At 40.7% G+C, this 17,093-nt stretch overlaps 1 protein-coding gene across 4 annotated transcripts in view; it reads right to left on the reverse strand.

The window, feature by feature from the left end:
- The window catches only part of ash1l (ash1 (absent, small, or homeotic)-like (Drosophila)), a 372,059-nt gene that overhangs the window by 159,125 nt on the left and 195,841 nt on the right, over positions 1–17,093 (reverse strand). For 3 of the 4 annotated variants that reach the window (XM_073061208.1, XM_073061207.1, XM_073061210.1), the window contains one exon: positions 16,877–16,981. The exons of the other annotated variant lie outside the window; for it this stretch is intronic. In XM_073061208.1, coding sequence (XP_072917309.1) covers positions 16,877–16,981 — 105 coding nt within the window. The remainder of the gene's footprint in view (positions 1–16,876; positions 16,982–17,093) is intronic. 4 annotated transcript variants of the gene reach the window in all.

Raw genomic sequence — 17,093 nt, forward strand, 5'->3', positions numbered from 1 at the left:
TGGAGAGATGGAGAGAGATTGCATCATCCCAACCTGATTGACATCTGAGACCCCGTGAGTTCAGATAGAGGGGTTGTAAAGACGGCCCCCCCAGACGCACCAGAAGACACGCTAGAAATCCTGTGACAGCGTTTAATAGCGACAGCCGGTGGTGGGGTTCGTGTGCGTCTTTTCCTTGCCTGGGATTGGCGACCTCACCACAAAAGAACGGCTTAGCTACAGGGGAGGCCACAAGTGAGCGTCCATTCCCCAACGAGACTCCGACGAATCGAACTCCTAAAGGTTGGAAAAACCCACCGGGTAATTGTTTCATTTAATCTCTATCTCTCTCTCTCTCTCTCTCTCTAACAAAGTGCACCAACGCGACACCACAAAAGACGGCAGCTGGTGGAACTGCAGTGACCGCAAGAGACTTTCAGATATACAGCGGACAATATATACATTACCCCTAGACAATGATAGAGTTTATTTCTTATTGGTTATTACTATACCTGCGCTTTAGATTGAGTATTGACAACTTATGGTATCTGAATGTTTGTATTAACCTTACTTTTGTGCCCCTTTATAAATAAAAACGTTTGAAAATGGTACCATCAGACTTCAGCGGACCTCTCTATCTTTGCTGGTAAGTGATCCAGTTACAGGATACGTAACAACACACACAACACACATGGGCATAGATTCACATACGCACATGCACATATACACATAGTGTATGATCTTGTGTCCACACTTCACAATTAAGTGACCTTTGCTGGCTGGAGTGTACAGTGTTAGAGTGGTTATTTCAGGCTTTAATGAGGAGAGGCTTCTGGGACAGAAGCCAAAAAGCTGAAGGTAGATTTTCTCTATCCTCCAGTTTATTCATTGTTTTCCTTCTTTATATTTGCACAGTTAGAACCGCAGAGATGCCAGCTGGTTAGTTGAATGCTCCTCTTGTGGGATGTGCGAAGGCAGGGAGACCTGTGAGAAATGCATCCTGTTGCAGCTTCTAACACTCTGCTTTAAGGTGTTGGAGCTGGAACTGGATGAAATCAGGATCATCTGGGAGGCTGAAGGGGTAGGACATATAAAGTAGTAGTTACACCCGAAGTGCAGGATACAGGAAACTGGGTGACGATCAGGAAGCCACTGCAGAGTACCTCTGTGGCCGTCCCCCTCAACAACAAGTATACCAATTTGGATAGTCAGGTCTCTGGCAGCGTGTCTGTCTCTGTGACTCATGAGGGAAGAGAGGAGAAAAGGTGAGATGTAGTGATGGGGGATTTGTTAGTTAGGGGAACAGAAAGGAGGTTCTGTGGATAAGAACAAAAATTCCAGGTGACATATTGTCTCCTGACTGCCAAGGTCAGGGACATTTCAGATAGAGTCCTCAGCATTCGCAAGTGGGAGGGTGAATAGCCAGAGGTCATGGTCCATGTTGGTCCAATGATATAGGTAGCTAGAGGGAACAGGTTCCACAAAGTGAGTTCAGGGAGTTAGGTACCAAGTCCAGGGTTGTGATCTCAGGATTACTACCCATGCCACGTGCTAATGAGGCCAGAAAAAGAAAGATCATATAGGTTGACATGTGGCTAAGGAGTTGGTGTAGGAGAGAGGGCTTCAGATTCTCTGATCACTGGGGACTCTTCTAGGGAAGGTGGGACCTGTACAGAAGAGATGGTTGACACCTGAACTGGAGGGAGACTAATATCCTTACAGGTGGTTTGCTAGAGCTGAATGAAGGAAGAGGGTGGGGTTACACTAGAGTTGCAAGGGGATGGGAACCAAAGTGCCAAAATAGATAATGGAGGCGTTGTGGAGACTGAAGTTGTTAAGACCTCAGGTAAAGCCGGGAATCAAAAGGTTGAGCAAGTTGCAAAGAATGGAATTATAATATTGTACCATTACTGAGACTTGGTTGCAGGAGGGGCAGGACTGGAAGCTCAGTATTCTGGGGTTCCAATTTTTTAGATGCGTCAGAGCAGGAGGGGTGGTGTTACTAGTCAGGGAAGATGTCACAGCTGTGCTCAGTCAGGACAGTCTGGAGAACTCGTCTAGTGAGGCTTTATAGGTGGAACCGAGGAATAAGAAAAGTATGACCACATTAATGGACTATATCAAGAATGCCCAACAGTCTGTGGGATTTAAAGGAGCAAATCTGTATAGAGATTGCAGACTGCTGCAATAAACATAAGGCTGTTATTGTAAGTGATTTAAATTTCTCCATATTGACTGGGCTTCCCATATTGTAAAAGGATTAGATGGGATAGTTTGTCAAATGTGTTTAGGGAAGTTTCCTTCATCAATATTTAGAGGTCCCAATGAGAGAGAGCACGGTACTTGATCTTCTATTAGGTAATGTGACAGTACAGGTGACACAGCTTGTGAAGGGGAACATTTTGCATCTAGTGATCATAATGCCATTAGTTTCAATGTAAATATAGAAAAGAATAGGTTTGGTTCATGGGTTGAAATTCAAAATTGCAGAAAGGTCAATTTTGACAGTTATCAGAAAGGATCTGAGAAGTGTGGACTGGGATGGGCTGTTTTCTGACTAAGGTGTACTTGGTAAGTTGAAGGCTTTAGAAAAGGAAACTTTGAGAGTATAGAGCTTGTATGTGACTATCAGAATAAAAGGTAAAGATAGCATGTTTAGGGAGCCTTGGTTTTCAAGACATATTGAGGCTGGTTAAAGGAAAAAAAGGAGTGCAGCAGGTATAAACAGATAGGAACAAATGAGGTACCTATGGAGTACAAGAAACACAAGAGAACACTTAATAATCAGTAGAGTTGAAAGAAGGCATGAGGTTGTCCTAACAGACAAGGCAAAGGAGAATCCTAAAGGATTCTACAGGTAAGTTAAAAGCAAAAGGATTGCAAGGGACAAAACTGGTCCTCTGGAAAATAAGAATGTTAATCTATATGTAGCATCATAAGAGAATCTTAAATTGATTTTTTAATATCTGTATTTACATGGCAGAAGTGAGGCAAAGCAGCAGTGAGGTCGTGGACTCTATACAGATTACAGAGGAATTGTTGTTTGCTGTTTTGAGACAAATTAGGGTGGATAAATCTGCAGGGCCTGACGAGGTGTTCCCTCAAACCCTGTAGAAATTGCAGGAATCCTAGCAGAGATATTTAAGTCAACCTTAGCGACTGGTGAGGTACTGGATGATTAGAGGATGGCCAATATTGTTCTGTTGTTTAAGAAAGGCTCTAGAAATAAAGCAGGAATTATAGGCCAGTGAGCCTGACATCAGTAGTAGGAAAGTTTGAGGAATGTATTCTAAGGGACTGGATATACGAGTAACTTGGTAGACAGGGACTGATTAGGCATAGTCAACATGGCTTTGTGCATGGTAGGTCGTGTCCAACCAAGTTTATAGAGTTTTCTGAGGAAGTTACCAGGAAAGTTGATGAAGGCAAGGCAGAGGATGTTGTCTACATGAACTTCAGAAAGGCATCTGACAAGGTCCCATATGGGAGGCTGGTCAAGAAGGTTTAATCTCTTGGCATTCAAGGTGAGTTTGTAAATTGGATTAGACATTGGCTTTGCGGCAGAAGCCAAAGAGTGATTGTAGATGACAACATACACAAAATGCTGGTGGAACACAGCAGGCCAGGCAGCATCTATAGGGAGAAGCGCTGTTGACGTTTCGGGCTGAGACCCTTCGTCAGGGTATTGTAGATGGTTGTCTCTCTGACCGGAGGTCTGTGACTAGCGGAGTGTTGCAGGAATCGTTGCTGGGTTTGTTGCTGTTGTTTATCATTGATATCAATGACCTAGATTGGGGCTGCAGTGGACAATTGGAACACTATCAGAGCATGCAGAGGGACCTGGACCAGCTGGAAAAATGGACTGAAAAATAGCAGATGAAATTTAACGTAGACAAGGTCAAGGTGTTGTACATCGATAGGACCAACCAGAGTAGGTTTTACATGGTGAACTGGGGAGTGCGGTAGAACAAAGAGATCTGAGAATACAGGTCCATAATTCATTGAAAGTGGTGTCATAGGTAGATAGGTCTGTAAAAAATGCTTTTTGCACATCAGCCGTGAGAAATCAAAATATAGGAGATGGAATGTTACGTTGAAGTTGTACAAGACGTTGGTGAGGCCTAATTTGGAAAATTATATGCACTTTTGGTCACCTACCTAAGGAAAGATGCAAATAAGGTTGAAAGAGTATAGAGAAAATTTACACAGATGTTGCCACTGCTGGAAGACCTGAATTAAAAGGAAAGCTTGAATATGTTAGGACTTTATTTCTTCTAATGTAGAAGATTGAGAGGTGATTTGTTAGAGATATACAAATTTATGAGGGGTTTAGATAGGGTAAACACAAGCAGGCTTTTCGCACTGTGGTTAGATGGGATTGCAAATAAAGGTCATAATTTAGGGGTGTAAGGTGTAAACTTTAAGGGAAACTTTTTCACTTAGAGGATCATGAGAGAGTGGAATAACTTGCCAATGAGGGGTGCAAGCATGCACGATTTCAACGTTTAAGAGAAGTTTGGATAGGTACATGGATTGCAGGGGTATGGAAGGCTACCACTCGATAGAAGTAGGCAACTTAAATAGACTAGATGGGCTGAAGGGCCATTTCTGTGCTTTTCTATGACTATTACTCTAACACTTGTGTCAGTATACCAATGCAACCAAAAACATTTATCTTCATGTAAAATTCCCATTTCTACTGTCAACACAAATCCCTATCCATTTCACACACATGGTCCTAAGCTTTTATCATGTCTCTCTTTCACAGCCATTAACCTTTGATTCTTGCTGGGATATCTTGAGCAACAGAGAAAATGCTGGGGGTTCTCAGCAAGTCAGGGAGCATCGGTGGAGGGGATGAAAAGCCTTCATCAGGAATGGAAAGGAAGGGGACAGAAGCCAGAATGACCACAGGATTGGAGACCAGCAGAGATCACAGAGGAGGAGCAGTGACAGTGTCTCACTTGAGTTCCTGTGAAGAGAAGATTTAAACTTCTTCAGGGCAGACATGCCTTGCAGAGACTTTGCAATGCAGCATCAAATCATAAACACAATTCTGGCTTCTGTCCCCTTCCTTTCCAGTCCTGATGAAGGGTCTTGGCCCTCCTTCCCTCCTTAGGTGTTGTCTGACTTGCTGAGTTCCTCCAGCATCTTGTGTACGTTGTTTAAAATTTCCAACACCTGCAGAATATCTTGTGTTTATGGGATATATTCCCCAAATAGGTGGGACTGGTTTCAGGTACTCCCCTCCCCCACAAACCCCAGTTCTACATCATGTGGGAATTCCGAAAGTGATTGCAACAGGCTTTGCCATTACGGGCCTCATGGCGGCATCAATGGAGGGGCACAGAAGCTCTCCAACATAGCCACTAGATAGATAGATAGATAGATAGATACTTTATTTAAAACAGCATGCAGACTAGTTCCTGTTATCCTGAGCGACGTCCAATTAGCACTGGCCCTTGGATGTGACCGACATGCAGAGACACTCAGAGTTTGTAGCTGAAAGAATGTTTACTGCACAGATGGCACCTCGGTAATGAAAAGCACTTAAAACATTATCATCAACAAATTACCATTATGAAGCTGCCATTACTATAATCACAGGTTTATGCTGACTTATTTCAGGCAGTGTTCCAGGTACAATCAGCCTGTCCTGATTAAGTACAGATTTGCTCAAATTCTTTCTTAAATGTGTTTTCAATGCTTGAACAGCAGTAATGAAAATCACTGAGCAGTGCTGTAGGTACACAATATCGATCAGTACTGACCCTTTGTTTTTGCCTGAAATGGAAACTTTCTTTACCTTTTACACCACATTAGTTATAAATGAAAACGCTTAGTGTGTAACAAGGCTGGAATTCGGGCAGCCAGTTCTAGTGATGTCACAAACTGCACAGGCAAACATCAGCAAAGTTCAGGGAATCATCATCCAGACCATGCTCTCTTCTCTCTGTTGCCATTGGGCAGGAGATACAAGAGTCTAAGGTGCCACATCACCAGGTTCAGTAACAGTTATTATCCTTCAACCACCAGGCTCATGATGGAGATAACTTCACTCACCTCAACACTGAATCAATTCTACAACCTATGGACTCATTTTGAAGGACTCTGCAACTCATGATCTCAGTCAGTATTATTTCTTTCTTCCTTTATTGATTGTTTTGTTTTTGTGTTTGTACAGTTATCCACCTTTGCACATTGATTATTTGTCAGTCTGTGTGTGTGGTTTTTCATTGATTCTATTGTATTTCTTTGTTCTACTGTAAATGTCTGCAAGAAAATGAATTTCAGGGTAGTATATGGTGACATATAATTACTTTGAACTTTAGACTTGTGGCATGACATTTACTAATCTTTACTTTGTGTTGTCCATTTATTTGCTGATCTTTATTTAGGATCTTAATTTTGATGAGCCAGCTGGGCACATGAAAGCAATGGTTGATGGTGGTCAGAGAGAGATCAGGCATTGAAGCATGTGATTTTTCCCAAACTAATGGTGAGTGAGCTGGGTTGCCAATGTGAAAACAAGGGTTCAAGTCTCGCTTTGGCAGTTCAAATTATTTAATTAAATACATCTGGAATAAAAAGCTGCTCTCAGCATCGATGACCAGAGAGCCACAGGCCATTCAACCCATCAATACATTGTGGCCATCAAGCCCCCATTTACATTAACCCTACAGTAAGCTCATTTATTATTCACTGGAGTTCATTAAAATGAGGGGGTGGGGGATCTTTTTGAAACCAATTTTGAATATTGAAAGGTAGAGTGGATGTGGAGAGGATGTTTCCTATAGTAGGAACGCCTAGAACCAGAGGGCACAGCCTCAGAACAGAGGACATCTCTTTGAAACAGAGTTTCTTTACACAAAGGTGGCAAACCTGTAGAATTCATTGCCGTTGACGATCAAGTCAGTGGGTATGCATGCATAGGTTCTTTATTAGTAAGGGCATCAAAGATTACGGGAAGAAGAAAGTAGAATGGGTCTGAGGGGGATCGTAAACCAGCCATGATAGAATGATGGAGCAGACTCAATGGGCTGAATGGCTTAATTCTGCTCTTATGTCTTACAGTCTACCTGGATTCTACTATTCACTCACACACTAAGGGCAATTTACAGTGGCCAATTAACCTTAAGCTATCAACATGTTGTTTGAAAAATTAAGCACATTTGGCTCATTAATGCTCTTCAAGAAAGGAAATATGCCATCTTACCTGATGTGAATTCCGACCTCCAGCAATATGCTCAACCCTTAATTACTTTGTAAAATGGTGCCCTAAGCCACACTACTCAGGGAAGGGCAGTAGATGCTAGTGATGCCTGCTTTCTGTTACGGAATACCGACTGCTTCTTTTTTATTTGTAGGGTTGCCTTCCCCTAGCATTAAACCAAGGTACGATTTAAGAGATTGTGGATAAGACTCAGAGGCTGATGGCAGCTTCCTTCATTCCTGGTGAACTATGATACTATTTGGATTAAATTAGATTAGCTTCATTTGTCACATGCACATTGGAATATCGAAAACCTACAGTGAAATGCATTCTTTGTGTCAATGACATACACAGTCTGCGGTGCCAAGAACGCCCACAACTTGCCCACACCCGGAAGAAACCTACGCAGTCATGGGGAAAACAAACTCCTTAGACAGTAGTGGGAATCAAACCCCGATCAGTAATCGCAGACACAGTAAAGCATTGCACTAACCACTACTCTGCCATGCCATTATAGTTACAAAACTTGTTTGCACCCTATTTTTTTTTAAAAACAGACAACATTATGGTGTAGGACCGAGTGTTGCTTTGTAACAGTCAATAGTAACCAAAGTAGGACGAATTGTTTGAGGATCAGCACAGAGCATTCCTGGAGCTCTTTAAAATTTTCACCCCTCTTATAGAAAAGATGTACTGGCTTAGGAGGTAATGCAGAGAAGATTTTATAGAAACATATAAAATGATGAAAGGGATAAATAAGATAGAGACAGGAGAGTAGTTTCCAACTGGTAAGTGAAACTAGAACTAGGGGGCCTGGACCTGGTGGTGTGAGTCCTGAGCCATCTGTACCTTTCTGATGGCGGCAGTGAAAAGAGAGCATGGCCAAATCTAATCTCAAGATTTGGGGGAATAGATTTAAGATGAAGATTCGGAGAAACTGCTTTTCCCAAAAAGTAGTGAATCTGTGGAATTTTCTGCCTAGACAAGCAGTACAGTCTAGCTCACTAAATATATTTAAGAATCATTTAGAAAGATTTTTTCATAGCAACATAATTGAGGATTACTAAGTGGAATGAGTCTATAGCCAGATCAGTCATGATCTTACTGAATGGCGTAGCAGGCTTGATCTAAACCAATTAATTATTCATTCCTATGTGTGGAGTGGCCAGGAGTTAGGTATTTGTAACCCAAGGAGAACTTGTACACAAGTACACCTGATTGGAAAAGGTAGCCTGATTCAAAATTGTTTAATGTCATTTCCAGTTGACAAGTTGCATCATGGCTTGCTATGGAAACACCTTTGCCCTTGAATAGAAAATCCTACAAAAAAGTAGTGGATATGACTCAGTCCATCAAGAGTAATGCCCTATCCACAAACTGAGTGTATCTACATGAAGGAAAGCAGTATCCATTATCAAGGACCCCCACCATCCAGGCCATGCTCTCTTCTCACTGCTGCCATCAGGAAGGTACAGATGCCTCAGGACTCATACCACCAGGTTCAGGAACAGTTATTACCCCTCAACCATCAGGCTCTTGAAACAGAGGAAATATCTTCACTCACCCCAACACTGAACCGTTCCTACAACCTGTGGACTCACTTTCAAGGACTCTTCATCTCATGTTCTCAATATTTATTGCTTATTTATTTATTTCCTTTATTTCTTTGGTATTTGTGGTTTGTCATCCTTTGCACATTGGTTATTGTCCGTCCTGTTGAGTTCAGTCTTTCATTTATTCTATTGTTTTTCTTGGGATTTACTGCTGCAAGAAAACGAACCTCAGAGTGTATTTGGTGACATGAATTTACTTCGAATTTTAAATGGAGAAGTATAAAGGAGAACAAAATGATTGTTACTCCAGATCCAATGCAGTGCAAAAAAACCCCACAAGGAACATAATAAATATAAATGAGAAAGCTTTATTTATATATATAAGCTATCTCATTTATACTTATTGTGTGTGTGTGTATAAGCTATCTCATTTATATATATTGTGTGTGTGTGTATAATATATATATATATATATATAGATTGAATGCATGCCCATATAGTGATGCTAGGTGCAGGAGTGTCTGTACATAAGGTGAATAACAGGAAATGATAAATTAGTGGTGGTTGGGGGTGTGGAGGGTTGGGTTAGTGGGTGGAAGTGTTGATCAGCCTTACTGTTTGGGAAAAGTAAACTGTTCTTGAGTATGGTGGTCCTGGCATAGATGTTGAACTAGGCCATCTCACACAAACTGGGTGGTGAACTTTGGCTGTCTGCTTTGCACTGGTCAGCCTTACACGCCAGGGAGCCAGAGCATTAAAAGGTCAAATTCACAGGATGCAATGCTCCTCAGACAGGATGAAGAGGTCAATACTCCCCAATGCCATTAGGCTTTACAATTCTACCGCCAGGACTTAAGAACTTTTTAAAAGCTATTATTAATGCTTTTTGAGATAGTGATTTAGATGCATATCATATTTTTTTTTAACTGAGTTAAGTATTGTTTGTAAGTAGTTTTGCTACAACAAGTGTATGGGACATTGGAAAAAAAGTTGAATTTCCCCATGGGGATGAATAAAGTATCTATCTATCTATCTATCTATCAGAAGGGTACCTGATTCTCAATGGAAAGAAACACCCAAACGGGATTTACGGGCAAGCTCAATTTCACTATTACAGTTTGAAAATTTACATCACCATGAATACACTGAGGAAAGGCTGCACTTGATTAGTTTCCTTTTCAAAAGGGATTGACAAGGATCTGATTTGTAGAAGGACTCATCTTAATGAAGTAGAAGAGGAACAAGAGAATGATTTTTTTCCATTGCTCTGATTGCAGCCGCTCACCAGAAAAATTAACATTTCCCAATCATGCAGTCAGCCAACCACAAACAATAAAAGAACTGGTTCAATGGACAACTGAGTCATTCAGATCCAGTCAGTGTTTTGTTGTGTTAGTAGAACAAATGATTAATTAGTGCGGGGGAAGGGGGGGGTCAGGGAGGCCACGTGTAATGTCAGAGGGCTTGTGGGATCATACTTCAGGAAACTCAAAAGGAGTTTGTAGCTTTTTCTTATAGAGAGAGTTCTAAACAGGTTTTATCAGCTTGTGATGTGCTGGGTCACAGAAGAGTGAAGGATGTCACTGATAGTCATCAAGAAAGTGGGTAACTCCAAATGTTGAGATCAGTCTCAGTAAAACCTTTTCAATGTTGTTTCTGTAATGTCAAATAGGTAGGTGATAATACAGCAAAAACTGCACTATAAGGCAACAGGCTGAGGGGAGTTCCTCAGGCTTATGGTATGAAGCACAGAAGGAATGCCACAGTAGCGTAGCGGTTAGTGTGATATTACTACAGCTTCAGAGTTCAATTCTGGCGGTCACTAAGAAAATTTGTATGTTCTTTCCACGTGCGTGTGGGTTGCCTCTGGGTCCTCCAGTGTCCTCCCACAGATCAAGGACATAATGGTTACTATGTTAATTGGTTATTGTAAATTGTCCTGTGATTAGGCTAGGGTCGGTAGGTTGCTGGGTGGTGCAGCTTGTTGGTTCAGAAGGGCCTGTGTACATATCTCTTAAATAAGATAAAGCAAAGTGGCAGAGAGTGCAGTGGGGAGTAAGAGATAACGAGTCAGAAGTAATGATTCTACATGTTACTGCCAGATCGCTCAGCAAAAATCACAGATGCCTGAGGCGGGACCATTCCAAACAACGAAGTCCAGATAAAGTAACCATGGATACTACACTTGACCGAATCAGCACCAAATGCAGGGAGCAGCAGGTTGACCAGTACCTAATCTGTCGCTGGGAATGAGATTCTCTTTCTGAAACCAGATGGTTAACAGAGACACCATGATTTATACATTCAGAAAAGCTTTAGAATTTTTAAACATAACTTTTATGGCTGCATAACAAACATGACAGAGCAGCAGTGTATGCAATTCAGGTCACTAAACAGAAACTGGGTGATCCCTTGAAAAAAGTTTCTAACAGACCTGGTACCAATACTCCTTTCTGCTGCTTGCCACAACAGACTCTCACAATGCCTGGGCACACATCTATTAGCTCTGCACATTCACTCTGCTCAGGGAAAGCAGTACAATGCTGCTCAAGCAGACAAGAAAGTGGATTAGTGGAAAACTCACTTCAAAACTGTTCATTAGCTAGATGGATGAGAAAATGATTAAGTACAATTCACATTAGATAGGAGCAGAAATAGGCTATTCGGCCCATTAAGTCTGCTCTGACAATCATGCCTGATTTATTTTTCCTCTCAACCCCATTCTTCTGCCTTCTCCATATAATCTTTGAGACCGTTACTAATCAAGAACCTATTAACTTCTACTTCAATATATCCAATGACTTGGCTGCCTGTAGTAAATTCCACAGGTTCACCACCCTTTTGCGAAAGAAATTCTTCTTCATCTCTGTTCTAAAGGGATGTCCTTCTATTCTGAAGCTGTGCCCTCTGGTCCTAAACTCTTTCAATCTCCCAATATTGGAAACATCTTCTCCATGTTCACTTTACCTATGCTTTTCAATATTCAGTTTCTTCATTTTTTTTGTTATTTATTTTTATTGAAGTTCATCATCAAACATTTCCATAAGATGTATTTCAGATATTGTACATATATATGATATATTCATATTTGCCACAAATCTCTACATAATATTTATCTGAGGTATACACTTATAGAAAAGAGAGGAAAGAAAGAACAAGCGAAAGGAGAAAACTATGTACAAGTAGGGAGTTATCTTTTTTTACAACATGTTCATTGATTTGTGAGAATAAAATCAGGCCTACGAGGTGTTATGTAGTTAAACCATTTATCCCAGTATGAATCAAATTGTTCCAACTTATGAGTAACAGCTGCTGTTATCTTCTCCATTTTGTAAATGGCCATTGTAACTTCCATCCATGCATTTAAGGTTGGGCTCTCCTGTGATAACCATTCCCTAGTAATTTTCTTTTTACCAGCCTCCAACAGTATATTCATTAAATATTTATCTCTTTTTACCATTCTTGAGGTATATATCCAAAATATATGGTCTTACTTTCTAAGGTTATTTCATATTTAAAGATGTCTTGTAGTGCACTGTGTATCCCACTCCAAAAGTCTTTGATAACCGGGCATTCCCAGAAAATATGATAATGATTTCCACAATTTCTCCAGCAAACAGTGAAGTTACTATCATAATGGGATTTCTGAGAGGGTGTAATAAAATATCTTATCAACTTTTTCCATCCAAACTCCCTCCATTTCTGTGAACTGGTACACTTCCATTGAAACCTCCATATTATTGTCCATTCTTCCTCAGATATAATTATCCCTCCTTCCTTCTCCCATTTTGTTTTAATGTATGAATTCGAATGTGTTTTAAGATTTGACAAACACTTATACATGCCTGAAATGATTCTACTACCGTTATCTGAATTATATGCTTTTCTAAATAATTCTATCAAACATGTACTTGCCTCGGTTACATTTTTAACCATCCTATTAACATATTGTTGCATCTATAAATACCAATAAAAGTCTTGTTTTTCTAATAAGTGTTTCTCTTTAAGCATTTCAAAACTGAACAGTGTTCCTTCTTTCATTATATTGCAAAGAACTGTTATTCCTTTAGCTGCCCAGTCCTTAAATCTAGCATCTAGTTTATTCGGCGTAAAATCCGAGTCATATACACACCAGTTAAAGAATTGCAATATCTTCCACTTGTTTATATTTTTTTCTAATAGTTTTCCATATTTTATGAGTCCATTTCACCCATGGAATATTCAGTTTCAATGGGATTCCCCCCTCATTCTTCTAAACTTTGGCAAGTACAGGCCCTAGGCCACCAAATGTCCTCACACATTAACCCTTTCATTCCTGGGATTATTCTCATAAACCTTCTCAAGACCCTCTCCAATGCTAAAATATCCTTTCTTAGATATGGGGCCCAAAACTGCTCACAATAATCCAAGTGTAGTCTGACAAACACCTTACAAAGCCTAAAAGTGAGGCACTGAGTGAACTGATGTTTGCATTGTCCCACAAGAGACTGTAAGACTCTAATACAAGGAATATGGGATGATGTGTTGCAACTTTACATAACGTAGATTACACCACCTGTGGAGCATTACATACAGTTCTAAGTACCACATCATAGAAAGGGTCTGATTATGCTGGAGAGTTCACCAGAATTTGGACCACTTTGATGATGGGGAGAAAGTAGACAAGCTACACTTATCGTGTACATGAGGAGTGACCTAGCTTATTTAGTTAGAGATACAGTGTGGAACAGGCCCTTTGAGCTGCACAACCAATTTAACACTCGCCTAATCTCAGGAAAATTTACCTATTAACTGCCACGTCTATGGGATTGTGGGAGGAAACTGGAGCACCTGGAGGAAACACACGCACTCACAGGGAGAACATACTAACTTTCTTACAGTGGACATCAGAATTCAACTCTGAACTCTGACGCCCGAGCGGTAATAGCATGATGCTAATTGCTATGTTACTATGGTGCCCTATCCCGAAGCTACTGTGGCACTGAGTACTTACAAAAACAAGAGGACATTGGTCTGTGAGGCAAAGAAGCTTTAAAAGGGATATCTTGAACTTGGTGCTACATGTGTTGGAAGGTATGCTATACTTGGACAATCTTTTGAATAGGCAAGGTACAGTAAGATATGGAATTAAAGTGGGCAAATAGCATTAGTGCAGATGGGTAAAAAGATCAGCTTGGACTTGGGCTGAAAGACAATTTCTGAATGATTCAACTCATATGGCTCTATTACAAAAAGTGACTGGTGATAAAAGGTGCCATCGTTGTTTAATAACAAAAAACTGTTTCCAACAGATTTTGTGGAATGATCAACTGCACCCAGCAACGATGAAGGACTGGGCTGGGTTGAGAAGACTTACCTTCTGCCCCAACTACAAATCAACACCCAATAATTCTCTCTGCTCTTGCACTTGACCAGACTGATTTCCAATTATATTGTACACTCAGTGTCCATTTCATTAGGTATAGAATGGAACCCTGTGTGGTATATTGCTGCTGTAGCCCATCCACTTCAAGGTTCGACATGTTGTGTAGTCAGAGATGCTCTTCTGCACACCACTGTTGTAACCACTGCTCCCACTAAGTTGCACAGATGCACAGCTGTGCAGTAACTGAAATGCTCTCGTTCCCAGTGTTTGTTGTGGCGCCACTATTCATTCTAAATATCATAGTATGCATATTACAAAAAAAAAGACACATTTAAAGTGCTGCTCAGTTTACAGGCAATGCAAAATTTCCTGCTCAGACCAATGGCTGGTCAGCTGTAAAAAAAAAACTTAAAGGGAACACTGGTTGCGATGCATGGTTATTTGGATTACTCTCACCTACCTGACATCTTGAATCAGTCTGGCCATTGTCCTCTGAACTCTCTCATTACCAAGGTGTTTTCACCCACAGACCAGCCACTCACTGGATGGTTTTTGTTTTTCTCACTATTCTCTGTAAACTCGAGAGACCGTGGTGCATGAAAATCCCAGGAGATCAGCAGTTTCTGAGATACGCAAACCACCTCATCTGGCACCAACAATCATTCCACAGAAAGTCACTTAGATCACATTCTTCCCCCATTCTGATATTTGGTCTCAACAACTGAACTTCTTGACTATATCTGAATGCTTTTATGCATCGAGTTGCTGCCACATGATTGGCTAATTAGGTATTTCTATTATTGAGATGTACAGGTGTACCTAATAAAGTGGCCACTGAGTGCAAGTTTCACATTAACTTTGCAATTTAATTTAAGCCATTCAATGAGATCGCTGATGCATCTCCTCTACCATTCCTCAAATTGCTTTTGAACATCCTAAAAGTCTGCAGATCTCAGCTTTTAATATATTGACAAATCCCAACCTTCTCTAAATGTAGAGGACATCCAGGTAGGTAACTCAGGTAGATATGGTACTGAAGGAGTCTGGCATGCTGGCCTTCATTGTTGGGGCATTGAGTATTAAGAGTTGGGAAGTTATGTTGCAGTTATATAACACTTGCAGCATGGTGTACAGTTTCAGAACTCCAATTATAGGAAGAAAGAATGCATAAAAGTTTTACGAGGATGTTGCCTGGACCTGGAGGCCTGACTTACAAGGAGAGATAGCATAGGCTTGAACTTTATTCCCTGGAATATAGGAGATTGAGGGATGACCTGAAAGAGGTACCGTAGATTCCGGACTACAGAGCGCACCTGATTTTAAGCCGCTGGCACTAATTTTAGAAATAAAATCATTTTTTTAAATGTAAAGGCCGCACCGGATTTTCGGCCGCAGGTGTCCCACGTTGTAATATGAGATATTTACACAGAAAGATATTACACGTGAGGATTTTTTTAACTTTTAATTAAATCCATATGGTAACAAAAACAAATACATATTGCAAATGCTTTTTTTCGAACCGTGCCCGTACGCGGCTACTTTTAAATATACGTTGCGTATACTTCTTTACTGAACAACATTCCAATATCTCCTAACGACTGGTAAAAAATATATATACTGCAGCCTACCAGGAAAAGTTATTGATACCTTTAACTTAAAAGCAGAGTTCGCTCAGATCCAAAGCCGCTCGCGTAATCCGCTCCCCCCCTCCTTTCCGTTTCATCGCAAACGGCATTTTCCCACAAGACGCCGCGAAACCGGGTGTGACGTCATAGCATCCCGCGATGTAGTACAGAAAACAAATATAGTTTAAACTAAGTAGGGTAGGTAGCACAATGCTTCGAGTGTTTTCCATGTTGATGAGGGTGAGTACAAATGACTGATTTACAATAATTTAATTGTGAAAGTGCGCTTGATTTATCGTACAATTTCATTGGACCTCTGTGAACTACTCATCAATTTTATTGGTCTACTGTTACGAGGCAAAATGTTTACGAGGCGGCATGAAAAAAATAATGTATTAGCCGCTCTGGATTATTGGCCGCAAAGTTCAAAGCTGTTCAAAATGTGGGAAAAAAGTAGCGGCTTAAAATCCGGAATCTACGGTATATCAGATTACAGGGGGTAAAGACAGGGTGAAAACACAGATCCCCCCCTTCCCCCCAGTTGGTGCATTTTCCAAATGAAATGTCAGTCAAGGCAGGCACATTAGTAATATTTAAAAGGTATCTATCTAGGTAAGTATGTGGATATAAAAAGGTTTAGAGGACAATGGGTCAAATGCAGGTAGATGAGATCAGTTCACTGGGCAGCATCTTCAGCACGGATGAATTGGGCTGTTAGACTGTATGAATGCTTCAGAACCACGATCCTGTTCCTCCTCAGTTGGCAATGGCCAACTGCTCTATTGTTCTAAAATGTACAGTCACTAACAGTCTTTCTGCTCTTACCACGTCAATCCATGGCAGAACCTTGCATGTGGCAATAAGATGGCCTTTCGTTAGCCTAAACTTTTATGAACACAATTAAATGATCCCAATCTCTTTTCAGATGGTAACTACTGTTAAAGGGAGTCAGGTTTTATTTATTTATTTTTTTTAAAGGGGGTTAAGGAACACAGAACATAGAGCAGTACAGAAGAGTACACTTTAACCCTTTAACCTAACTCTTCCCTTCACATCGCCCTCCAGTTTTCTCTCATCCATGCGTCTATCTAAGAAGAGCTCAAATAAGGAAGGAAAACAAAAGATGAATTTGAGAATTTACCGGGTAAAGTTGCACTTTCTGACGGAGTCCTCCTCCTGCTGGGACTGCAACAAGCACTGTCCTGATGCCTCTGTGACGCATATTTGTCCTGTGCTGATTGCATGCCTGTAATTGTTTTAAACAGAGTGAATTGAAGACAATTCAGGAGACCAAGCACACCAGCACCAATACGACTGATTAAAAACTTACCACTATTTGGAACAAAGTTAACGTGCAG

Source organism: Hemitrygon akajei, chromosome 11 (assembly GCF_048418815.1).
Source record: "Hemitrygon akajei chromosome 11, sHemAka1.3, whole genome shotgun sequence".
Classification (NCBI taxonomy): Eukaryota; Metazoa; Chordata; class Chondrichthyes; order Myliobatiformes; family Dasyatidae; genus Hemitrygon; species Hemitrygon akajei.